General features: G+C 36.0%; 2 protein-coding genes across 3 annotated transcripts; both read left to right on the top strand.

The window, feature by feature from the left end:
- The first annotated feature begins 2,850 nt into the window (after nucleotides 1-2,850).
- Nucleotides 2,851-16,586, top strand: psmd14 (proteasome 26S subunit, non-ATPase 14). Its single transcript, XM_051912116.1, has 11 exons — nucleotides 2,851-2,972; nucleotides 3,550-3,606; nucleotides 7,503-7,574; nucleotides 9,118-9,237; nucleotides 10,582-10,652; nucleotides 10,736-10,886; nucleotides 14,666-14,773; nucleotides 14,873-14,947; nucleotides 15,031-15,156; nucleotides 15,308-15,370; nucleotides 16,401-16,586. The coding sequence occupies exons 2-11, from the start codon at nucleotides 3,559-3,561 to the stop codon at nucleotides 16,497-16,499; spliced, it is 933 nt and encodes a 310-aa protein (XP_051768076.1). The 5' UTR covers nucleotides 2,851-2,972; nucleotides 3,550-3,558; the 3' UTR covers nucleotides 16,500-16,586.
- A 120-nt stretch (nucleotides 16,587-16,706) lies between these two features.
- Nucleotides 16,707-25,519, top strand: tbr1a (T-box brain transcription factor 1a). Of its 2 annotated transcripts, none has more exons than XM_051912112.1 (6): nucleotides 16,707-20,448; nucleotides 20,643-20,797; nucleotides 21,076-21,197; nucleotides 21,724-21,882; nucleotides 21,994-22,055; nucleotides 24,296-25,519. In XM_051912112.1, exons 1-6 carry the CDS (start codon nucleotides 19,925-19,927, stop codon nucleotides 25,068-25,070), a joined length of 1,797 nt encoding a protein of 598 aa, XP_051768072.1. In that variant the 5' UTR covers nucleotides 16,707-19,924; the 3' UTR covers nucleotides 25,071-25,519. The 2 variants fall into 2 exon arrangements, with proteins under 2 accessions (XP_051768072.1, XP_051768071.1); XM_051912111.1 differs by having other exon boundaries at nucleotides 20,643-20,815.
- Nucleotides 25,520-26,556: the final 1,037 nt, after the last annotated feature.

Genomic DNA, 26,556 nt, shown 5'->3' with positions numbered 1-26,556 from the left:
GTTTTGTTATAAAGCGAGGATTTACAAGCATGCAGAACTCTGGCTTTGAGCGGATTCTAACCTAAATGCCTCTGACTGGCCATTGCGTTCAAGAAATCATCAGACATGTCTGTGATTGGCTACATTGCTCAACACTGCAAAAACACTGTAAATAGAAACCTTTGACGCTCCGTATATTATTACCTTTATTTATTGTTCTTATTCTGTTATTATTACATTGGTTATTTTATTAATTAATGGATTTTGTTATTTTCAATAAACAGTTGGCTGACAATAAGGCAAATTAAACTAGTCTTAAAGGGTTAGTTCACCTAAAAATGAAAATTCTGTCATTAATTACTCACCCTCATGCCGTTCCACACCCGTAAGACCTTCATTCATCTTCAGAACACAAATTAAGATATTTTTGTTGAAATCCGATGGCTCAGTGAGGCCTCCATAGCCTCCAATGACATTTCCTCTCTCAAGATCCATTAATGTACTAAAAACATATTTAAATCAGTTCATGTGAGTACAGTGGTTCAATATTAATATTATAAAGCGACGAGAATATTTTTGGTGCACCAAAAAAACAAAATAATGACTTATATAGTAATGGCCGAATTCAAAGCACTGCTTCAGGAAGCGTTATGAATCAGCATGTCGAATCATGATTCGGATCACGTGTCAAACCGCCAAACTGCTGAAATCACGTGACTTTGGCGCTCCGAACCGCTGATTCGACACGCTGATTCATAACGCTCCGAAGCTTCATGAAGCAGTGTTTTGAAATCGGCCATCACTATATAAGTCGTTATTTTGTTTTTTTGGCGCACCAAAAATATTCTCGTCGCTTTATAATATTAATATTGAACCACTGTACTCACATGAACTGATTTAAATATGTTTTTAGTACATTAATGGATCTTGAGAGAGGAAATGTCATTGCTGGCTATGCAGGCCTCATTGAGCCATCAGATTTCAACAAAAATATCTTAATTTGTGTTTCGAAGATGAGCGAAGGTCTTACGGGTGTGGAACGGCATGAGGGTGAGTAATAAATGACATTATTTTCATTTTTGGGTGAACTAACCCTTTAATTGTCAAATTATTTTAGCCTATAGGCCTATTGTAAAATGTAATTTGAGTGTTAGCATTGAGGTCCACCCTATTTCACCAAGGTCCACTCACTTTAAAATTTTTGGCCTTGCCACTGGGTTAGGTTGTGATTGGACCTTCTAGCTCCACCAGAGAGGGGGAACTGGACGTCAAGTTCCACCTATTGCCTCTGCAGTCTCTAAAAATGTTCTATTTATTTCAAACTTTATTTGTAATTCTTAGTGCATTCTTAACTTATGATCATATGAACTTTATGATCCTTAAGTATTATATAAGGTAATTATAATTACAGCTTGATTGGAAATGGTAAACAAAAATACTTTGTTCACAAGTGATATTTATGTTCAATTTTTTTTATATTTTAGTATAAAATATAAAAATATAAAATAATTCATCTCAACCTCTTTACTGACAGATTTTTGTTTGCTTGTGGCGGAAATGATGCAACAACTGAGAGACTTAGTCATAATTTGTGTAAAAAAGTATATAAATCATTAACACACCATAAATATTGAAACTGTTTTTGAAACTGTGTTATCGTTAGGTTTTTTAAAATATTTTAAACATTAAAGGTGGCAAAGTAGGACAAGGATAAAATAATAATAATGTACACATGAAAGGCATTTAAAAAGTAGCAAAAGTAATATGATTTCGAAGTTTTAATGTGACAATACATAAACGAAGTAAATTGAGCCTTTATGGGCGCCCTGTGTTGACGAAACAGTGTGGATGGAGGTCCCTACATCAGGAGGTAAAGGATCACAGCTCAAGTCTTCCATCTAGTGGTTATTAACTCTCATTACATCACAGCAGAGCTGTACATCGAGAGAAGTGTAAAACACGAGCTGAATGGCGCTGTTGTGTCAAGAAACTGGGTCCCGTGGGTCACAGTTGAGACTTGAGTTAGACAAAGGTGAAAATAATGTTAATGTCACGAATTAATTTTCTAAGGGAGAGTATAATAGACATATGGAGCAAAAGCATGAATTGTATATTTCTAATTTAAATTATGTAGCTAACTAAATATAAATTTATTTTTAATTAAATTTTGTTGCAAAATGTTTTGTGCATTTCCAGTTTCAAAATAAACAATAAAAAATAAACAAAAATAAAATAAAAGCTTAACAAAAATTCCCACATTTCCAATATGCTCTATAACATACAGCACAGTAGCCACTGTCCAAGTGAAACAACAAAAACATCTTTAAGCTTCGTTGTATACGATCCAATATAAAGGTGCAAATTAGAGGGAGGTCCATCATGAACAGATGCTTCTCTGTTGTCACACAATTATCAGATGTTTTCTCTGCATTGATCATCTGAGGTCATGAGAACCTCACACTGATGGGATGATGGAGGCAGAATTTTGAGTGCAGGGCAGCAGGAGACTGAATCTCCTGCTGGGTGTCGAAATTGCCTGGAGGGAGAAGAGGAAATGTAAGGGAAAAATATGTTAGTGTAAAAACAATGAACAAGAATAAACACTGGCTTATTATCCTCCTCGTTTGTGAAGTGAGGCATTTTGGCAATTAGAATAGAATAGAGCAGAATAGAATAGAATAGAATAGAATAGAAACGTCCATTGGTAACTAGTAAATGCTGATAAAGTATATGAAGCACTAAAACTAAATACTTCGGCGTATTTAATACAAAAAACTGATGAACTGTATGATATTATGTTATATTTTGTGTGATGTAGCTCTAAATACTGATAATTATTTAAACGTTTAAGAGACTTTTATTTTGAAAATCTGATATCCCTGCCCTGTATAACCCTGTTGTGGTACGTTTCACGGTGGTAATTCTGGCTGATTCATTGTAGTCGGGCTGAAACTCAGCTGGCATTCTGACATTATCTCACTCTCTTTGCACAGGTAAAAGATAATATACATTTACTATCATAAAATAGTTGTTTATGGAATATTGTAGTCTGCGGGAGGCTGTTTATGTGATTATAAACGCTTAGTATATTGTTGAGTGATTTAGCCTCTGTAGCATCATTAGCCTTTCATACAGTTGTTTATAGGTTAAATTAAGTTATAAATAAAAAAAAAATCAAAGTTATTTTCTTATTTTTCTCTCTATTATATGTCTACACTTTGTCGTTTTCCCGTTGTTTATGTGCTCATAAGTTTCATGTGTCTGTGTAAATAGCACAATGCTAAATAGCTTAGCATGTTAGCAATTGAGGTCTGGCTGTGAATTAAAATCCTGTCTGACATGTGTATAGCAAAAATAAAGGCACTTTAATATTAATATTAGGGGTTGACACCTTGTAATGGTTTATTAGTTGCAGTTTAAAAACAGTTAATTGTGATATGTAGGTGTTTTTGTATACCTACTATACATACTTTGTGAATATTCATGACTCATTCATAACGTGTCCAGAGCCTTTAATATGAAAAAAACTGACAAGCTTGTAAACTAAAGACATCTTTTATATGTGTCTAGATCTAAGGAATGGACCGGCTTTTGAGGCTTGGAGGGGGGATGCCGGGACTCAGCCAGGTAATAATATTTGATATTAAGATATAATTGATAAACATGATGTTTTGAATGGCATCTACTGTGAGTGACAGCTGAATGCTGAAGATTGCATCACACAGCACATCAACACTGATGTTTACTACAACTTCTATCACTCGCACAGTGAGATACTGGTGGGAAATAGTCGCTGACTATCTCCATAATGCACTTGCTCTGACTGTCATGTATCGTTTAAATGTCCTTTAAAATGTTTTCATTAAGCTGATTGGTCTTACAAAAACTGTTAAGAAACTGTTAAATCTAAAATTAAAAGTCTTATTTTAAGAATAAATCTGGTTAAATTTCATTAAAAACAAACTCTTTGATATGTCCTGCCCAATTATCTATCAATAGAAGATACTCTAAAAATAATAACACTACCATTCAAAAGTTTAGGGTCAGACTCAGTAAGATTATTTTGGTAACACTTTACACTAAGGTCCTATTAGTTAAAGGTGCAATATGTAAAAATTCTGTCCGCTAGAGGCATATTCAAAACAAAGGCGTAGCTTGATGACGGCAGGTTTGAGCGCGGAATCTTGGGACATGTGGTCTTCACCTCAACGGCCGGTGGAAACAATCGGGATAGGACTCGTGAAGAAATCATGTTCATGGATGAGATTATTAATGTTACTGTAGTATGAAGCAGAGCAGGACCGAGTGTTGTGGGAGCTGAACGAGGCCGCTGGAGCGATTGCGCAACACACGCCTCACGAGCAGCGGAACTTTTATTATGCCACAGTCGCCGGCGCCGCTTCCGCTTTTCCGGTCATGAGTATGAGGTAACGCAGCGCTGTTTATCATATTAGATACATTTGAGTGTGTTGAAAATGATGTTATAACGTTACTCTGTGAGTTCGCTCGTGGGCTGCTGTGAGACACTTGTTTGAGACACACTGCAGTAAGATCGTTTTTAGAATATCATATTAAATACTGGATGGCTTCTGTTGATAAATGGCATGCAACTAATTTTAAAACGTATTGTATGATGGAGACAATTCTGTATTACTGTTACTAAAAATAAAGCTGCATCTGATTATACTATGTTAGCTATTTGACAAAATAGTGTTTTTCTCTGAGGCATGGTAAAGCATGGTACTCGCAAAAAAAATCAAGAAAATTAGATAAGACTTGTGTTGAGCTATATAAAACAATTAGTAACAATTGGTTTTTGGATATTTTACTGCAAGAATCTTACATATTGCACCTTTAATGTTAGTTAATGCGTTAACTAGCATGAACTAACAATGAGCAATACATTTGTTACAGTATTTAATAACCGTTGTTAACGTAATAAAAATCCAGCTGTTCATTGTTAGTTCATGTTAGCTCATGTTGGCTCAGGTCCATTAAATATAAAGAGATACAGCTTTTGATTTTTAAAACGTATTAGTAAATGTTAAAATTAACATTATAACGAATAAATGATTTACAAGCATTTTTCATTGTTATTTCATGTTATCTAATGTAGTTAACTAATGAAACCTTATTGTAAAGTGATAGCATTATTTTTTTTTAAAAAATAAGTAATTTTTTTATACAGCAAGGTTGCATTAAATTGAAGTTGAAAAGTGACAGTAAATTTATTTATAATTTATACATTTCTATTTCAAATAAAGGCTGTTCTTTTGAACTTTTTATTCATTAAACTTTCATGGTATAACAGTTTCCACAAAAATATAAACCAGCAACCAGTTTTAAAAAAATTTTTTTTAGCATTGATAGAAATGTTTCTTGAGCAGCAAATCAGCGTATTAGAATGATTTCTGAAGGATCATGTGACACTGAAGACTGGATTAATGGCTGCTGAAAATTCAGTTTTGTCATCACAGGAATAAATTACAATTTAAAATAATTTAAAATTGTTAATTGTAATTAAAAATTACGATTTAAAATCTTTTTTTTTTAAATATTTTAAAACAGTTATTTTGAATTGTAGTATTTCACAATATTACTGTTTTAACTGTATTTTTCATCAAATAAATGCAGCCTTGGTAAAAACATTAAAAAATCGTACCGACCCCAAGCTTTTGAACGGTAGTGTATATAATTAAACACTATCTCATGCTGAAAAACAACAATCTGAAAACCAACCTAAGCTTGTTTAACCAGGTCTAACCTGTTTTAAGCTGGTTACCAGATGAAACGTGCCTGGCTAAAACCCTTTATAACCAGGGTGGGAGATCAGCTATGGCTATCACACCAGCTTAGACTGTTTTAAGATTTTTTTTTTTTTTTTTTTTGGTTCCAGCAAAGTTAAAAGTATTTGATTTGTACATAATTACATCTGTATTACTGCAAACCCTTTCTATTAGTTAAAATTTCTGTGCTTGAGATTTCCAAGGAACTTCACGTGAGCATAGATGTGTCAGGTGGTAAGCAGGTGCAAAAATAGGATGCTTTTTTTGGGTGGTGTTATTGAGGAGGGTGTCGGTATTCTGAGAGTGTCCTCATGTGGTTTTTCTCAAGGCCTGTGCGTGATGGGTAGAGAGACGTCTCTCAGCTCTCTCTGCCAATTAACACTTCCAGTAACAGGCTGCCTCCCTCTGATTCACACCCCGCTCCAGCACGGAAGAGAGCGAGAGAGGGGGGAAAAACACCCATGATTCCTTTCTTTTCAATCGTGCTGGTTTCATACTCTTATTTCCGTTTACAGCTGCACATGCTTAATGTTTAAAATGTAATATTTCATGAAGGACTGATTGGATTTTGGACAGTGTTGATTGGATTTGTGCAGTTCCATATTGACTTTTCTCAGTCCTAGTTTGCTCTGATTGGTGTTCACATATATCCATTTGGTCTGTGTGTGTATTTTATGATAATTGAGGTACATAAATGTGTACCTGACAATTACACAAGGGTCATTTAACCTCTAAACTATGTTTCCCAAGCTGATAGATGGATCATCAAAAAGGCTAAATAATATTGTTCTTATTGAAGAACATGCAGTTCTTGGAATTTCTGGAATCACAAAAACAGCTTTGTTATATATCATATTTCACCAAAAACACTCCCCAATAAAAATAAAATCAGTGCATCTTTTTATTGCCATTATCAATTTTAATACACTTGTTACATTTGTTTACAGATTTTACATTTATTACCATCACATTTCTCAGTCTTTAAGATCCACTAGTCACATTCTTCTCACAGTATTCGTAGAAGTTTTGAAGAACATTGTTAATAAGCTGACTAATTAATGACTCTGTTGACACCTGGTATTAACATCCACCTCAAATGTGTCAAGGTTAGGGTCTCTGATTTTGTGATTACTTGCATTAATTTGTTTTACTGCATGTTGATGTCACACATACCAAAGATAGTGCAAAATAGTTTTAAAAAAATCTGTCTGAGGCGGATGTTAGTACTAGATGTAAATAGATCCAGTGCAGATCGGATGATCCGTTTACTAGCATTAAACACATGTTTCACCGAGGGCTGATATTTATGGCAAGCCTATTTGACTTTTAATCATTCATAGTAAATGAGTTTTTGATGTCAACAATTCAATTTTCACTAGTTTAAATGTTAATTCTTGATATCAGCAATGGGATTTTTACAAGTAAAAAATATCTGTAATTGTATTTGAATGGCAGGTCATTGGAATATTTAACTAGTGAAAATTCAGAATTAAGTTTTTAGTAGTTTAATAAAATTTTTTGTTAGCAAAAATTCATATTTTGTAAGTATGTAATATCTGATATCAAGAATTCAATCAACTTTTTTTTTTCTTGTGGAAATTGAATTGTTGATTTTAAAAAAACTAGCTTCCTGGGGATGGTTAAATGTCAAATCGGCTTGCAACATATATGAGCAGTGTCTTGCTAAAGAGATTTGACTCCCTTGGACTGAAGTGTAACTGTGTGTGTTTTTTGCAGGGTCCTCCCACAGATGCCCCCGCTGTGGACACAGCTGAACAGGTGTACATCTCCTCCCTCGCCCTGCTGAAGGTCAGGATACACACAGTTCCTCTCTCATACACATACTCTTTCATACCTGTGTGAAACATAGTGTAACTGTACTGGTTAATTTCTCCTGGTTTCGGTTCTGTCATCATGGAAAATACATTGTATGTTGCTATTAGGGGTGTATGGTTAGACCTATTTGAGGCCACTAACATAATTTTAATGCTGTGATTGGTCAATACCAATTTGATTTTCTATATTTGGGAGCAGAAGCATTAAAGGGGTCATGACATGGATTTTTATTTTTATTAGTTTAATATGTTCCTTGAGGTTGACTTAAAATGTTAATAAAGTTTTTGCCCAAAAAAACAAATATGTATGCGGAAAAAATGATTATTTTCAACCTTCATTCTGACCCTCTGTCTGAAATGATCCATTTTTAGGGGGCGGCTCAGTAAATGGCCACTGTTATGATTGGCTGATGTAAAACTGTTCATTGAGGAGGAAGTCATATGCAAATGTATTTGCCCATGTGACGTAACAGGTCCCACTATCTAAAAATTATATTTTTGAAGCTTGATTAAGTAAATACTTCGTTTATAATGAGGAATATGTTTTAAAGGGCTAGTTCACCCAAAATGTCATTAATTACTCACCTTCATGTTGTTCCACACCCGTAAGACCTTTGTTCATCTTCAGAACACAAATTAAGATGTTTTTGATGAAATCCAAGAGCTAAATGACTCGTCCATAGACAGCAATATAATCAACACTTTCAAGCTCCAGAGAGGTAGTAAAGACATCGTTAAAACATTCGACGTGACTGCAGTGGTTCAACCTTACTATTATGAAGTGACGAGAATACTTTTTGTGCGCAAAAACGCAACAAAAATAACGACTTTATTCAACATTATCTTCTCTTCCCTGTCATTATCCTTACCCAGTTCAGGCTTCCGTGTTTATGTCCGAACGCTGGATCAGTATTGGCCGACTCTGTTCACGTGAGCAGCACGACGCATGCGTGTGATGCTGACGCAGAAGCCGGCCAATAATGAGTCTGCGTTCTGACGTAGAACACAGAAGCGCTGGACGTAAACAACATATGAGAATGACACAGAAGAGAAGATATTGTTAAATAAAGTCGTTATTTTTGTTTTGTTTTTGCGCACAAAAAGTATTCTCGTCGCTTCATAAAATTAAGGTTGAATCACTGCAGTCACGGTGATTATTTTAACAATGTCTTTACTACCTTTCTGGACCTTGAAAGTGGTGATTATATTGCTGTCTATGGATAAGTCAGATACCTCTTGGATTTCATCAAAACTTTCTTAATTTGTGTTCTGAAGATGAACGAAGGTCTTACGGGTTTGAAACGACATGAGGGTGAATAATTAATGACAGAAATTTCATTTTTGGGTGAACTAACCCTTTAAGCTATGAAACTTGCAGGATGTTTTAATGGTACAAAGACCTCTTATGTGTCAAAAGATAAAGGCAATTTTGAGTTCTCAAGTCATAACCCATTTAAGAGAAGAACCACCATTGTTATTTTTCCGCTTTCATTCCATCTGTTTGTTTGTGTGTTTAGATGCTGAAACATGGCCGTGCTGGTGTGCCAATGGAAGTCATGGGTCTGATGCTAGGAGAGTTTGTGGATGATTACACTGTACGTGTGATTGATGTGTTTGCCATGCCGCAGTCAGGAACGGTGAGTGAAAATTTTCCCAACAACTTGATATCCTGGTATACTCTATCAGGGTCACTGCAGGTCCTTAAAAAGTTTTAAATTCAGTTTCAAATTTAAGGCCAATTAAATATCTTAAAGGGTATAAGAAAGTCTTAATTTTCATTTCCAGCGGTCTTAAATTTCTGGACAGAAAAACAGAAATCACGATAATGTGATTATTAAACTTCGAAAGGCTATGATTTAATTGTGAGCACTGCAAGTTTCAAAGTAAAAACGCAACACTGCTGCATGTTCTACAGGCTTATGGTTTCAGAGCAGTTCGCAATTAATAAGCACCACATATTTATGCCAAGTGATTTCTTTAGATCTACTCTTTACGAATTATGACAGTGTGTACCTTATAGTCTTTATCTCATACCTGCAAACTTGTATTTCTAAAAAAGCATCAGGGTAACTGTTATATTTCTGCTGTTCCATTAATGCCACCTACTGTCAGAGAGTTATATTTTCATTCAGCCTAATGTACATTCTAAAAATCAAAACAAATAGGAATATATAAATAAAATTGTAATTTTTATGGTCATTTTATGGTTTGGATGTTACCATAGATTTTGCTATATCCTTCCAATATGGTATTAATTTTATTTGTGCATGCCTTAAAGGATTAGTCCACTTTCAAATTAAAATTTCTTGATAATTTACTCACCCCCACGTCATCCAAGATGTCAATGTCCTTCTTTCTTCAGTCAAAAAGACATTAAGGTTTTTGATGAAAACATTCCAGGATTTTTCTCCTTATAGCGGACTTCAAAAGGCGTAGGACATACAGCGTAAGCTTTTTGAAGAATAGGGAAGTGCGGTCTGGCGGAAGCACTTGCAAGGCGATCATTTGTGTTTATAAAGCATATACATTTAAAAAAATTTTTAGAAAATGACTGATCGTTTCGCTAGATAAGACCCTTATTCCTCGTCTGGTATCGTTTAAAGCCCTTTGAAGCTGCGCTGAAACTGTAATTTTGACCTTCAACCGTTTGGGGCCAATTGAAATCCACTATAAGGAGAATAATCCTGGAATGTTTTCATCAAAAACCTTAATTTCTTTTCGACTAAGAAAGAAGGACATGGACATCTTGGATGACATGGGGGTGAGTAAAGTATCAGGAAATTTTCATTTGAAAGTGGACTAATCCTTTAAAGAGCCTTAAGTTTGTTTTTAAAGACCCTGCAGATACTCCGATTACTATTGTATTTCTAAAGATGTCACATTTGAATCATTGTATTTGACAGCAAGGTTTAGTGTGTTTTACACTCCACAGTGTTTGCCTGTGATTCTAGAGTGATTCTGATTGGTTGTTGTGTTGACAGGGTGTGAGCGTTGAGGCCGTGGACCCTGTTTTTCAAGCCAAGATGTTGGATATGTTAAAGCAGACGGGAAGGTGAGAGAATCTGAGTGAAGATGAAAACCTGTTCTGATATAAAACTGTATGTCAGATAATGAGGGTTTGCGATCTCTGTGCAGGCCTGAGATGGTGGTGGGCTGGTACCACAGTCACCCTGGTTTTGGCTGCTGGTTGTCGGGTGTGGACATTAATACACAACAGAGTTTTGAGGCGCTGTCGGAACGCGCTGTTGCCGTGGTGGTCGATCCCATCCAGAGCGTCAAGGGAAAGGTAGCGGCCTTTAAACATACGCAATGCTTGTTTTCAAAGAATTGGTCATTATCTAGAAGTGTTTTCATTTTTGGGTCTCCTATTCCTTTAAACACACACTTACAGATGTTACCGCTTCACACACACATTTGGCAGAGATTCTTCTTTCTTTTCTTCTGTGTATGTGAACGTGCGCTCACACTTCCTGTCAGAGTGTGAGAGTGCCTGGATGTCTGTGATTTTTCTCGTCTGCTTGCCACTGTGAGCTCTATTAGCACTCTGAACCATGTGAGATAGTGTGAGGACTCCATCTCTCCCATCAGTCCTGTGTAGGGGGATGGGGACAGGAAGAGGAGATGGTATTATAAGAAGAGGAAGGGGGCATTAATAAATGATGAAAAAGAGACAGAAAATAACATGCAATGCAGATATAGTTCAGTTTGTGGATGTAAAATATTTTTTTTAAGGCTGACCAACAATAACATGCATATAGAAATATATTAAATGTTACAAAAGATTTCTATTTCAAATAAATTCTGTTCTACCATTCTATTCTTCAAAGAATTATGACAAAAATTGTATCATGGTTTTCACAAAAAAATATTAACACAACTTAATAATAATAATAATAATCATAATCATAATAAATGTTTCTTGAGCAGCAAATCAGCATATTAGAGTGATTTCAGAAGAATCATGTGACTCTAAAGACTGGAGTAATGATGCTGAAAATTCAGCTTTGACATCACAGGAATAAATTACACTTAAGTATATTGAATTGTAATAATGTTTCAATATATCTAGTTTATATATTACTAATAATTATATATATATATATATTTTTATATATACAAATATATATAATATATTGTATTTTTTCTGTATTTTAATGAAATAAATGCAGCCTTGGTGAGCATAAAAGATTTCTCTCATAACGATATTGTACATAATTTATGATGCTTATATTATTGTTATACATCTATTACAATAATTTATTATTTATGTGCAAAGAGAGTCAAATTGACCGATAATATAATTTATTTTTACTTGATATATTTGAGTGGTGGAGGGAGGACAGGAATTAAACATTTAGCTGAACTTTAACTTTAGCTTTAGTATTTGGTCTGAAAGGTTTCGTTTCGCACTTGTTTGTTTTCTGTTTTAAAATATTCATGCTCCACACCTCCAGAGTATCATCACGTGTCTGTGAACACAGTACAAGTGGTTTAAAAAGGGTTTGTGAGTTCTTCATGGTGTCAGCACTACATGGTCTGTCTGTCTTTCTCCTGTGCCTGATGATAATTCACCCTCCGAGCATCACACACTCACACCGGCGCACGTCCCGGCACAGGGAACGTTCCCCTCAGCACAGATGTGGGGCACTGCAGGATTTTACACCAGTCCGTTCAGTCAGGATCTAACGAGTCCCCAGGGTTCAGGAGGCGTTACTTTGTGTACGCTTCCACACAATCTGCTTCCTCTCCTACTTAACACTCTTTTGTCCAGGACAAAAACTCTATCCAAGATCCCATCAGTGTGATTTGGTCCAAGGCTTTATTTATGTTAAAGTTTATTTATTTTTTATATATTTTATGTTAGTTTATTTATTAAGTTTACTTTTTTTTTTTTTTTTTTTTTTTTAATTGCCTTTTATGTTCTTCATAACATACTACTTAAAATCAGTAGCATCAGTAGGTGTTTTTTGTATCTGAGACCTAATTAAAAAGCCTAATTAAAAATTGTTAAACTGCAACAAGGTATGATATAATGAGTCAGTTTTTATAGTTCTAAAAACTTTAATACAACTTTATTATTTAGTCTTTATTATTACTATTATTATCATTTTATAATTGTATGGTCTTATGTTGCTGGTCCTTTTATGCTGTAAAAAATCTCCAGATTCCCTTTAATTTTGGAAATAGGCATTGATAACATAATTAATACAATGTAATTCATCATAACATTTCATTATACGATTCTATATTTTGTTAAAAATATGAAAAACTGTTTAGGACATTCAAGCATTCAATTTCTTTACTTACTAAACATTTTCAAGCATTTTTTTTCTTTTTTTTTTCAGATTTAAAAAAAAAAGTGTTATTAATAAAGTGAATTTTAATATATTAGTTTTATATGTATATGAAGAGTCATACTGATAATATTTATAAATCCTGAATATAAAGTTATATTTCTGAATATATAAATGTAAATTGGAATATATATTTACACATCCAGAATATAAAAACATCACTTATCTAAACCAAAAGGAGATTTTTTTTTTCTCTACTTTCAGTATAATTCCTCACTGTTTTCTTTTTTTTTTTTCTCTCATCTCTTTTTTTTTTATTTTTATTTTTTATTTCACTCGTCCACTTTTTTTCCTTTGTATACCTTTGTAAACTCTTAATAGCATTGCGTCTCTACTTAAAGGCACAATATGTAAGATTTTTGGACCACAATGTTTTATACTTTGTTGACCTGTGTACTTACATTATCCCAAATGTATCCAAGAATGTTTAAATCCAGAAAAATAAGCAATTTTAACCAGGACTTGGACCGTGTCCGTGCGTCGCCCATCAATGACATCATACCTGTGTTACCCTCGATTTCCGGTTTTATTTTGTAGAAACCATGGAAACACCAAAGACGCTTTGATATATTATGTGTTTTATTAGACAGTTGAGCAACTGTTTGGATGGATACATTAATCGACAGAAAACTAATCATTGTTATATAGCTCAACACAGTAAGTCTTATTGTTTAAATCTTGCCGAGATTTAAGTAGTAGTAGCCGCCGAGAGAACGCACAGAGTAGCACTATAACAACTTTCAACACACAAATGTATCTAATATGATAAAACAGCACTGTGTTACCCCATATACGCTTGACCGGAAGAAGCGGAAACGGTGACTGTGGCATAATAAAAGCTCCACTGCTCTCAATCCGTGTGTCGCGCTCGTCTAGTAACCTCTAGCGGTGAAAAATGTTGTGCCTTTTAAGCATGGTTTGGTATGATACAATAATGGTTTGGTATGATACAACCTACGCTTGTAACAACAAGATTATGGTTTTCTAATATAGTTCAGTAGTAGTATTTTTTTCATGCCTTTTCCATCAACAAGATACCTTATTCCAACTCATTAAAACTCATAAATCAGTATATTACTCACAAACTATTGTCAATAAATGTCTGTAGCGAGTCTGGGAACTTTTACCCTTCTACTTAATGAAGTCATCCTCCATGTCACACTTTTACAGTATCAAGCTGTCACCAATTCTTATGCCACCAATGTATCATACAGTCTAATCCTGAATTTTTAGAACAACAGTGGAAAAAAGAATGACGTTTTTGCCAGAAGAATCGTCGTGATGGTGAAAAAGAGGTTTATATAGTCACCACCATGAATTGTCTGTCACCTCTCCTCCATTATGTGTATATGTGTGTACATGGTTGTGATGTTCTGTGTGTGACAGTTGCTCTGCTCTGCTCTACGTAGTGTTCATGTGGGCAGGCTTGACCTGTGTGTGAGCTCAGGTGCACTATCATCGCATATGAGATGTGACAGCACAAAGCATTAGCTATTGTTGCAAAGCCTGCGCTCTTACTGTAAATGTGTCTCTTTCTGTCCTTTGGATTAGATCAGATTTTATTTACTGGTGTCCTCTTACTCTCTAAAACCAGAGTGAGGTTATTTTGTAGCTCCCATAATGCATTAAAACTAAAAATATACATTTTTTTACATATAAACTACTGATTTGTGCAGGATTGTGAACACCACTATTAATTTTCTTCCACCAGGTTGTGATTGATGCTTTCAGGCTAATAAATGCCAATATGATGGTGCTGGGTCATGAGCCACGTCAAACCACTTCTAACCTGGGACACCTCAACAAGCCCTCTATTCAGGTAACTTTTTTTTATATATGTGTCTCTACCTCTAACCCAAAGAAAAATAAGTGTTATAAAAAAATATATATTTTATTATAAGTCGTTTCTCTTGTGCAGGCATTGATTCATGGGCTCAACAGACATTATTACTCCATTACCATCAACTACAGGAAAAATGAATTGGAACAGAAGGTTTGAACTTGTAGATGTTTTAACATGCTTTTTGTTCTTCATTTGTTAAAACAGACAGTCATAGTGTATGTTTATGTGTTCAGATGTTACTGAACCTCCATAAGAAAAGCTGGATGGAGGGTCTGACCCTGCAGGATTACAGTGAACACTGCAAACTGAACGAGACCATCGTCAAGGAGATGCTCGAACTGGCCAAGAACTACAATAAGGTGAGAAAATGCACTGGGACATGGGTGTCTTACTCTCAAGTCTGAAATGTTAAATGGTGAGCTAAAATGGAGCTTTTCATTCTAGCCTATAGCAGATGTTTTTGTGAAGTATGTTTGATTTACTTTTTTTTTTTTTTTTTTGTCCCTTCAGGCTGTAGAGGAAGAAGACAAGATGACTCCTGAGCAGCTTGCCATTAAGAATGTTGGAAAACAGGTTATTAGTTTTTTTTTGTTTCTTTCTTTATATTGTTGGTGGTTTGTCACTATATTTACTAGGGCTGGGTTAAAAATGTAAAAAAAAAAAAAAAACGATTTCTCGATTTTAATCAATTCTCATTTTGAAAGGCCAATATCGATTCTTAAATTCCCAGAATCGATCTTTCAGTCTATGCCATTTTTAGTTGATGAATGAACAAAGCTTTGTAGCGTGCCTCCCTTTCAATTAATCACAGTAAGCTTTGTTACTTCTGATAAGAAACAAAGTCTTAGCTTTTAAATTCTGTCAATCTTTTTACGAAATTCAAACAATAACATTTTGGCACTCTTTAATGTGGCGTGACAGATCGCTGTAGTGCCTCAGTTCAAGCGAAACGGCAGTGCGGAGCACACGTGCTCTCAATTAATTTAAATGTAAGTCGCCTACAAATCAGTTAATTTTAACCTTTAATATTATAGTGATGTACCAATTGGGGTTCCCTGTATAGTTACAGTTCCTGTACAGCATTAAAAGACCACAAAGATGACGAAAAAAAAAAAATCACAGATTTACCAGTTTTGTTATGATTTGAGAACGGTGCGCCCCTGACGTTCTTCCAAGCAGTTCTTTTAATCACACTTAACACACCTCTCACCACAGAAAAATCTGATAAGATAATCTGTAGAACCATCAAGATAATCGGGACTTGACCTAGGATTGGAAGGGGAGAATTGGGCCCAAAATCGGCCTGATTATCTTATGTGTGTGTGTACCTTTTAAGTATTTAAAGAGAATTTTTTTTTTTTTTTTGCTCAAGATAATTTGCCATGTACTGTACCTGATAGTCCCCAGTTTATTGATATTGAATTGCAAGCTTGTGAATCTAATCGAATTGTGAAATTTGTGTCAATGCCCAGCCCTATTAATTACTGTAAAAACCATAGGTGATTTGGCAAATACTCGCCAGTGTGTTTGACATCTTTTTGTAGTCTCAGAAGTTTACAGGACTTCGTGGATCACATGTCTGCTATTCTCTCTCTCTCTGTAGGATCCCAAACGGCATTTGGAAGAGCATGTGGATGTTCTTATGACATCCAATATTGTGCAGTGCCTCGCAGCAATGTTGGACACAGTTGTGTTCCAGTGATTTCCCTCTCCATCTCTGTCTGTGCATAAATGTTCATATTCTACAACTGTTTTGTCTTTTTAAGAAATAAACACAAAATTCCAGTAACGCCATTTTCTTTCATTCATGGACAGCGAGGAAATGTTGCACATATAGAAAACAATTGTTCAAAAAATTCTTTAAAGGATATAATATATATATAATGGCACTTTTACAAGATGTAAAATAAGTCTCTGATGTCCCCAGAGTGTGTATGTGAAGTTTTAGCTCAAAATACCCCACAGATCATTTTTTATAGCACGTTAAATTTGTCACTTTTTGAGGGTGAGCAAAAACGCTCCGTTTTGATGTGTCCCTTTTAAATGCAAATGAGCTGCTGCTCTCAAGAAGAGGGCGGAGTTTCAAGAGCTCATGTTAGCAGCGCCGATTACCTCACGCAGACTCACTTAAAATGTTAGAAACTGTTCAGCCTTTTATGTCGGAGAATGATGGAGAGACTTAGTGACTTAGAATGCAACAGGACATTTCTGAATGGTTAGTTGATGAATTTATGTAGCTGATGTGGAGTTAACTATCTTAAAGTCATTGATTAGCATATTCTGTCATGATAATCTATAAATCGCTCATGTGGGAACTGTTGTAAGATCCTACAGAGCCAGAGAATATATGCTGCATGCAGTTAGAACAGGTATAGTTTAGTTTAATTATGGTTATAACTTGATATCTTGCTTTTATGACATGCTATTGCATTTGTGTTAAGTACTGTTTTGCAATAACATGGCCTCACCCCCTTTGTTGCGTGTTCTCGGGGGCGGGGTTTATGTAAGTTTTAGGGTTAGTGATGTCACCAACCCAGGAAGAAGCTCTTTGTAGTCCCTACCAGCCGTTTGTTGTAGTCCTTAAATATCTCCCTTTGCTTTGAACTTTGAGTGTCGTAACTTTGCAGATGTTGTTTATGCTCAAACAGCAACATTACACACTAACTAAAGTTAAAAAAGTGAAATCATAATCAAGGACTCCTTTAAGATTCATTATGGATTCATTATGTAGATCTTGAATTATTACTGCAAAGGGATGTAGTTTCAGTGTAAATCAGTTGTCCTTGCATTTCCCCTTGAAGTTCCTGAGGAATGAAATCTCTGAGGAAGATTTTCAGGGAAGAACAATGAAACACCTTATTTAAGATGACAGCACTTCAGGACGATGCTTAAGTGAGCATCAGTATGAAATATTTATTAGTGTGCTCAGTAAACATGGTTGTTCCTGTCTAAACGGTTTCACTTGATTTTAGGAATATAAAAGTCACCTCTTTTCAAACCCATCTCTAATTCTTGCCCTATAGATCAAATAACATTGTCTGAGATATTAAAGGCCCACTGAAGTGCCTTGGAATGCGCAGCATTCAATGTGTTGGCTTCATTTCAACTGAAACAGGAAGACAGGGCGGGACATAGCGAACAGCTCCTCCCCCTTTTTTTAAAATAGCTAATAGCGTTTTGTTTATATCACAGCTCAGCCAGAGCTGTTGAGCTTGGTAAAACCTCAGTTTCCTTCTAATCTCTAACCGTTTCTCCTCCTAATCTCCTCCATATCACTTTAAAATATAGCATTCTGTGCAGAATTCAAATGGGTCTGATACGTTTTGTGGTCTGCGCCGACTCGAGAATATGATCTGCTCTGTGCTATCGTGTCTCTGGACCGGAGCAGACTGTGTGCACGCTGTGGTGGTTCATGTGACTCTAATGTGAAACCAGACTTCATTCGCCTCAATGGAAAGCATATTTACACTGTCTTAATCGTTCCCTATCCCCTATATAGTGCACTATGTGCCATTCACCATGTAGAAAACAGTAAATGTGTGAACAAGTGACCGATTTCAGCTGCAGCTTCAGCGTCTATGTATAATGTAGGGGATGGGGTGCTTTAGATTCTAGAGAACATTTGATTAGACAGAAGATCTGATGAGAAGCTGAAGTCTGTGGTGATATCATGAAAATCCGTGATCCATTTTAGCGGAAGTGAGAGACTAACTTTTGAATGCTTATATCTTCTAAATGCGAATTTTGTCATTGTTTTGGAACTCACCAGCTTATTCATAACCTTAATGCTAACATATTCATACTAAAGGCTAAAAAACTTCAGAAACTTCAAAGTTTTCATGCTCACTGTACATTAAAATTAAAATCGGCATGAAAAGGAAGTTGCGATAGGCTTTTCTTCCTTATTGTGACTTATATCTGAGTGAAACTACATTCTGAACAAGAACAAATGTAGGGCGGGACTTGATTTTGCTCATCTGGAATTGATTGGATGTCATTTGAGTGACAGGATGTCCTGCCCTTGGGTCAGTACGTCATCAGAGAGGAGAAGAGGTGTCTCTGCAATAAAAAAAAATATTTTGAATAAAGTTTATGAAGGTGCACGGATAAATAATTTATTTTCAGTTTTAATTTCATGATGACTTTAATATGGAAGTCCTGCATCTAATTTCCTACTGAATCAAGGATGTGCCAATTATCTGTTCTGAAAGTGGTCCATGTGATAGTTATGAAAGTAGTGGCTATGCCTATTATGCAATGTTTAGACCTATATTTTGACCGCTAAATACTGTGATTTAGTGTAAATAGGCTTACTGAAAAGCTGTAGGCCTACAGCTGTTTAATGTAAATTATGTGCTGCTGGCGGCAGCAAGCTAATTACAAAAAAAAAAAAAAAAAAAGACTACTTGACCGCTTTCCGTATTCTACTTACGAAGAAAGTGTAAAACTACCGCAGTTCAAAAAGCTTATGCTACGTCCTACGCCTTCCCTATTCAACTTACGGAAAAAGTGTAACTGACGCGACGCCAGTTTACACTTTCTTCGTAACTTGAATACGGAAGGCAGTCTGGCGGAAGCTAGATATTTTACTTCATAACTTGTTGTAGGCTATGGATATGTTTTTTTTTTTTTTTTTTTTTTTTTTTACACAAACGCATCGTTCCGCTTCAGAAGGCCTTTATTAACACCCGGAGCCGTGTGGAATATGTTTATGATGGATGGATGTGGATGGAGACACTTTCTTCAGCTCATACTCGTTTGGTAACGCTTACTGCCATTATAAAGCTTAGAATAGGCCTATTTATTAATATTTCTCCGATTGTGTTCATCAGAAAGAAGAAAGTCATATACACCTATGGCTTGAGGGTGAGTAAAGCTTGGGGTAATTTTAATTTGAAAGTGAAATAATCCTTTAAATGGGCTAAATGCCAATCTAAATGCAAATGCCAGCCCATTCTGCTGTTATCAAATGCGGAGCGACGTCATTTTCCTATATTAAGCTCGGTGTGAACACGCTCTAACAGCCTGGCACATGCGGCAGAGGGCATGAATATCCATTCAAAGCAGTATGTCTGAGGTCTGAAGTTCTGAACCCAGGTTGAACTCCAAGAACTTTCTCAGAGAGTTATGCACCTGCAACAACTCCCCTCACCGTCCGCACTGGCCAACAAACCGGTGCGTGTGGACAATGATTTTACGCACATCGCCGCCGCGGGGAACACTTTGGAGAACGAGCCACCTTTGAAAAGACTCTCCACAGGGATAAGAAACCCATCAAACGCTCTGGACTACGTCTCCGCCGCACGGGATGACAGTGAAAGCGCGGACAAGTGCAATTTACCTGAATCAAGTCAAGCGCGGACAGATTTCGCCTCGTCTTCAGCAATGTTCTCATATTCAGGTCAGCATGTAGTGCCCGCGCTCCCGGCACTCTACAGTCACTACATGACACCTCACCCGGTCATCAGCAACGGGCCGTACAATGGGTTGAGCTACGCGTACTCACAGCCGTACGGACAAACTTACACAAACGCCGCCGTCTATCCTTTCCCCTCGGTGCCCGGTAAAGCGCAGGTTCACCTGTGTAACCGGGGGCTGTGGTTCAAATTCCACAGACACCAAACAGAAATGATCATTACTAAACAGGGACGGTAAGTCTTACTTTTTATTTATCTTTTAAATGTATCGATATTAGTATTTTTTTTTAAATCATCAAAAGAATATTTTTGAATAATAGGCTGGTAATAATTTATTATAAATTGATTTTACTTTTTCAGTTTTTTTTTTTAAATTTGTTTACATTTTGCTTTTGAAAAGTAATTTGTTGTTTCGGTTTTTCCTGCAGCCGGATGTTTCCGTTTCTTAGTTTTAGTGTTTCTGGTCTTGACCCGACGTGCCATTATAATATTGTTGTGGATGTGATTCTGGCGGATCCAAACCACTGGAGGTTCCAGGGCGGAAAGTGGGTTCCTTGTGGCAAAGCGGACACTAACGTCACTGGTAAACTCCATGTTACGGGTAAACTCAATAATCAACCGTCTGGAGAGGAGTTTATCATGAATCCTTGCTCCGAGCAGATTTGATAAAAAGAGTCACATGGTTTAAGAATAGCAAACAAAAATGATATCCTCATCCTCATGGACCAAATGATAAATACTCTGGAAAAAAGTCAGATATTAATAAATAAATATTAATGTAATAATAATGTTAGTTACTTCCGTTCAAAAGTAGGCCCTAACAGATGAATTAAATGTTTTGTTGTTGTTGTTGTTGTGAAGGAAACCGAGTATACACGCACCCGGACTCTCCAAACACCGGCGCGCACTGGATGCGTCAGGAGATCTCTTTCGGAAAACTGAAGCTGACAAACAACAAAGGAGCTGCCAATAACTCCACTCAGGTGATTTCTTATTTAACTTTCTCTTCTTGAAAAGAATCAGTAGGCCTATAAGTATTTTAGTTAGTTGGGTGAGTCAATAATCGACAATAACTGTATCAAGGTCTTTGTCATTCAGAATATGTTTTCATCTGCAGCACAAGTGTTAACATCCAACTGATTTCATTTGGCACATGAAAAAAAAAAAAAAGTTGTTTCATAATGACATTTGTGAGGGTCTGTCCCAAATTTATCTCAACATGATAATATAAATAATGTGGGACTCTTTTTAGAAATAATAAATTATCACACTATTATGAGCTAAAATGTCATAAACCATATCTTACATCCACCTTTACTTCCTTGTTTGTAGCTGTGTAATAGCATGGACATGAGGTTATATATGGTGTATGGTTACCTGTCCTAAATAGTGCAGTAACAAGCAAGCAAGGAATTATATATATGTATTCTTTATTTTTATGGGCACAAGTTTTTTATGGTAGGTGGAATGGGATTTTTTTTAATATATATTTTTTCTTTGTCCTTCAAGATGATCGTCCTACAGTCTCTTCAAAAGTATCAGCCGAGAGTGCATGTGATTGAAATAAACAAGAGTGGAGATGAAGATGCAAGTGATCCTGATCGAGTACAGACATTTACCTTTCCCGAGACGCAATTTATAGCTGTCACAGCTTACCAGAACACAGATGTAAGAACTAATCTTTCGCTGCATTCATTTACGCTACAAAAAAAAAAAAAAAAAAGCAAGCAAGAAATGAATATGAACTGAATTAATTAATATGTTTCTTTATTTCCTCAGATAACTCAACTAAAAATTGATCACAATCCATTTGCTAAAGGATTTCGGGAAAATTATGATTCGTAAGTCCATTTTCATGCAAATTAATGCATTCATAATTGATTCTCTTGCAGGTTTTCTGATCTGAATTTTAATTTTGACTTGACTGCGGAAATTAAAAAAAAAAAGTAATTTAAATAATTTTTATATATTATATATAATTATATTTTTACATTTTTAAAACATTTATTTCTGTTAGCACTGTATATTACAATGTCCATGTTACACGTATTCCAAATTTAAATAATTACAGAAGCAATGCTGCTAATAGTAACATGGACATTCTTATTCACCTTTTTCCTACTGCATTTTAGATTATGGGAGGAATTTCCCGTTTGGGGAAGTTCCACTCAAACCATTTCAAACCATTTCAAATCATAACGTTGCGTTACAAATAATCTGTATCCCTCAGTTTGACTGAATGAGCTGTAAAATGTTCTTCATGTTCTATTTGACGTCAGGAGAATAATGTAGCTCTTGGTATTTTAACATGGTATAACAAGAATATCTATGGCAAGAGCTCTTTTCAGTCACTGCATTGTTTTCCTCCTGATTATTTTCTCTCTTTTTTTCCCTTTGTATCCAGCTGTAACAGTATGAAAAAAGAGAACATTTGTGTTCTGCTCTCCCGATTTATGATATATCCCCTGATGAATAATTCACTGGAATGCACTAAGAATCTCTCATTTTTCTCCTCAAATCCTCACGTCTCTTTCTAGGTTTGTTTTCACATGGATGCTATAAAATGTAATTGTCTCCCCTTTTAACTTCTAATGCCTGTTAGCAGTGTTTACTGGAATGTTTCTAAAGCAGGTAAATAGAATATTTATTGGCTGTCAAAATGACGAAAATCACTTTGAAATTTTATCACTCAATGTTCCAGTAAATTTTTTTATTATATACAGTGTTGGGGGTAACGCATTACAAGTAACTTGAGTTACGTAATCAGATTACTTTTTTCAAGTAACTAGTAATGTAACACATTACTTTTAAATTTACAACAAAATATCTGAGTTACTTTTTCAAATAAGTAACTCAAGTTACATTGTTTTCCCATGTATTGACTGACAGCTGTCCTGTCCCCATGTCAGTGTTGCCAAGCCCGTGGTTTTCCCGCGAAATTGGGATACTTTAACACTGTTGCCGCGGGTTGTTTTTCATGTCCGCGGGTTGAAGCCCCTGGAATGCGAATTTTACCTGGGGAACCCTGCCAAAAACGTGGATTTTACCCCCTGGAATGCGATTGGGCAATTGGGCAGGTTTTGTTGTGAAAACCTGGCAACCCTGCCCCATGTTGAGTGAAATCATAAGTGCAGAGGTGTTGTGTGCGCTGTGAAAAAGATGGTGCACAAAAACAGAGTCAGTATTTCTCAAAATGAATAAAAACAGTGAAATGCAATCTCAGAATATTGCACAAACCTGCATTATTGCTGAAGTAAGAGTGTTGAAATTTCTTCTTCAATCCAGAATGGCAGCACAGCTGAAAGGTTTGTTTTAGCTGCGCCCTCTACTGTACAGGCATGAAGTTGCAGCCTGAGGCTTATTCATTTCACTTTTGGTGTGAAAGGGCCTTTACATTTGCCAAAAATAGAACTTTTTTGTTGTTATTAAAAAACAAACAAGTAAGCCAAGCCCAGGTGAGAAAAAGTAACGCAAAAGTAATGTAATGCATTACTTTCCATAAAAAGTAACTAACTTACGCAATTAGTTACTTTTTTAGGGAGTAACGCAATATTGTAATGCATTACTTTTAAAAGTAACTTTCCCCAACACTGATGGTACATAATAGACACTTACAGTGATATTTAACACGTCTGTAATATTGCTGCGGGAAAAAAAAAAAACGAGATTTGGGGGTAGTAATTTGTTAAAGGGATAGTTCACCCAAAAATGAAAATTCTGTCTTCATTTATTCACCCTCAAGTTGTTCCAAACCTGTTTGAATTTCTTTAATCTGCTGAACTCAAAGGAAGATATTTGGAACCCAACAAACCTGGTATTTGGGTGAACTTTTACACTTTTTCTTACAAATTTCCTTTTAATGTTCGATGATTGATAGGTTGAGTAGAATAATGTCATCTCATTGTACCCAGTTTTTGAAAATGCTAATTATTACTTTCACAGAGCCAACCTTTCGCTGATTATTTAAGTTTAATGGAAGTTACTTCCATAATTTGTGCAAACATCATGGGGCATAGGAAAAAGTTGGATAGTAGGCCTATTACCTAATTTCCTCCTGTTTGTTTCTCCATGTCTTCATAAGTTACAGTGGCTGCGACGCTGACCGACTGACCTCCACACCTGGCGACTCTCCACACTCTCAGTTGCTGCCTGGCTCACGGTACGCAATGACAAGCACCTTATTCCAGGAGCAGTTTGTCAACAGTTACACAAAATCCTGTTTTACAACTCTTAACCCTGACTCTGTCACTACTGACCGACCAATCACGCTTACTAACAGCCTAACGAACCAATCCCAAGAGAGCAGCACGGCCTCCGGACAGCGCTGGTTTGTGTCTTCCTCAGCCTCTCCATCATACGAAACTGATGTTAACGCAGCAGCTCTGCTCTCTTACACCACGGCAGGGGTCAAAGGTCTGCCTTTTACTAGTACTGGTGGCACTAGTAACAGTTTGGATTACTACACCAGTGCTGCTGGATGGGATTCAAAAGGTTTGCTAGATAACAGCAGTAAAACCATCTCAAATCTGCCTGACTGGGTTATGGATGTGACACATGAAAGATCCACACAACCGAATTACATGCCCGAGGATGGAGATATGTTGGAAATAGACAGATCTTCGCTGGAGGTTTCTGAGGAGCTTGAAGGAAAAGATGCCGCGGATTCGACATGGACTGAGACTCAATCTTCCATTAAATCCAGTGATTTAAGGATTTTGGAAGAAGCACAACAGAGAAATTCCTCTGTCACTCCTGATTCAGATGTTCAGACAGCAAAAGACATTCAGGTCTCACAGAACAGGGAAAGAAATGTGATCAAAGAATCTGACTTTTTTCATTTTAACACTCAAACGTAAACCTGCCTGGGCTGAGTGTGCAATTAAAATATTGTTAGTATAGAAATAACTTTATAATGATGATTTATGTATACAATATTTATTTATTTTCATGTTAATGACACTGCACCATTGCTGAACCATGTCTGAACTGAGTATTCTGTGTATTTTTTTTCAGTGGTGGTAATTTGAAAAAAAAAGAAAGGAAAAAACATACATTAATAGACCGTCATATGAGTGTTTGTTAAAACATACAGCCCAAATATAGGCTAATGAATCTAGATAAAGTGTTATTAAAATCACAACAGTGTTTAACATGGGAATTTAATGACCATGAACTATCAAAACTGCAAGTTTTTTGATTAGATGCTTATTGTAAAATATAGAACATGTCGATGTGAAGTCATGACATTCTGCTGGTGTCAGAATGTTTGATGTTCAGCCTAAATAAATTGTCAGATGTTTGAGTATATTAAATCCCCTCAAAAATCTTTGCAACTTAAATTACAGTTTAGATTTGGTTCCTTATTTATTGATTGATGTATTATTTGCATCACAACATTGCAACTTGGTGTGAGTGTATAATACTTTACAACACTGACACCTAGCGACGAATGCAAGAACGAACTTTCGAGCGCTGTCTATGTAGGTAAGCAGCTGACCAGGTTTTGGGACATCGCTTAGTAGGCTATGTGTCCTTGACCGGGAGGAAATAAGAGTTTAATTCTACCATAAGCAATAGGCTTAAACACGGAAGCAGAATCTATCACTAAATGCCGCTACAAACTCTCTTAGTGTACATTACAGTAGAGGGATCAAATGAGGAATGGCGCTCTTTCAGCAGCTGTTGAACCCGAAATAACCAGAGACCCTACACAAAGCAACTCTGCTGGCCAAACTATGTTTCTTACACATGTCAAAAAATGCTAATATATCAATTTATTTACAGAATATATGAACCTTATGGGAATAGTTCATTCAAAATGGAATTTTATTTACATTATTTCCTCACCTTCATGCCATTTCATTCGGCCATGTTCAGGTTTGTCGCCGAAATTGTTGCGTTTGTCTACCCAAACACTGCGCGGCGTCAGTTTGAATATGTGGAATGAAGCATAAGCTTATTATTTTAGCGTTTAACGCAGAAAGGAAGATTTTCACTGAATAGCTTCAGGCATTTTTTCCTCACACAAAGCTACATCATATCTTTATAAGACTTGGACGTGAGTGGTATAAACTAGGTGGAGTAGCTAGGCTACACGGTGAGAGATATAAACTAGGTTATTTTTTATGATGCTTTTAATGTGTTTCCCCCTCTTTTGGCACTTGAAGATTTTACAAATATCTTCTTTTTTGTTCCACAGAAAAATAACAATCTGGATTTCGAAAACCATGAGGGTGAGTAGCCTAAATAATTGAAGTATTTTGGGGCGCAACTATTCCTTTAACTATTCCATCGCAAAAAGGCCTATTCTAGTCGTTCGTTATATATAACGCCCACAAGGTG

The sequence above is a fragment of the Ctenopharyngodon idella genome, chromosome 11 (genome assembly GCF_019924925.1).
Source record: "Ctenopharyngodon idella isolate HZGC_01 chromosome 11, HZGC01, whole genome shotgun sequence".
In the NCBI taxonomy this organism is placed as follows: Eukaryota; Metazoa; Chordata; class Actinopteri; order Cypriniformes; family Xenocyprididae; genus Ctenopharyngodon; species Ctenopharyngodon idella.
Note: the sequence above shows the minus strand (reverse complement) of the source record. Positions and strands in the feature narration are given on the sequence as shown.

What these genes read in the sequence shown, in the direction of transcription:
- psmd14 (XM_051912116.1), top strand. Translation starts at nt 3,559, where the DNA reads ATGGACCGGCTTTTGAGGCTTGGAGGGGGGATGCCGGGACTCAGCCAG. An exon ending in CCATGCCGCAGTCAGGAACG is followed by an intron (nt 9,238 to 10,581) that starts GTGAGTGAAAAT and finishes TTGTGTTGACAG; the next exon opens with GGTGTGAGCGTTGAGGCCGT. An exon ending in ATGTTAAAGCAGACGGGAAG is followed by an intron (nt 10,653 to 10,735) that starts GTGAGAGAATCT and finishes ATCTCTGTGCAG; the next exon opens with GCCTGAGATGGTGGTGGGCT.
- tbr1a (XM_051912111.1), top strand. Translation starts at nt 19,925, where the DNA reads ATGCACCTGCAACAACTCCCCTCACCGTCCGCACTGGCCAACAAACCG. An exon ending in ATCATTACTAAACAGGGACG is followed by an intron (nt 20,449 to 20,642) that starts GTAAGTCTTACT and finishes TTTTTCCTGCAG; the next exon opens with CCGGATGTTTCCGTTTCTTA. An exon ending in TGGTAAACTCCATGTTACGG is followed by an intron (nt 20,816 to 21,075) that starts GTAAACTCAATA and finishes GTTGTTGTGAAG; the next exon opens with GAAACCGAGTATACACGCAC.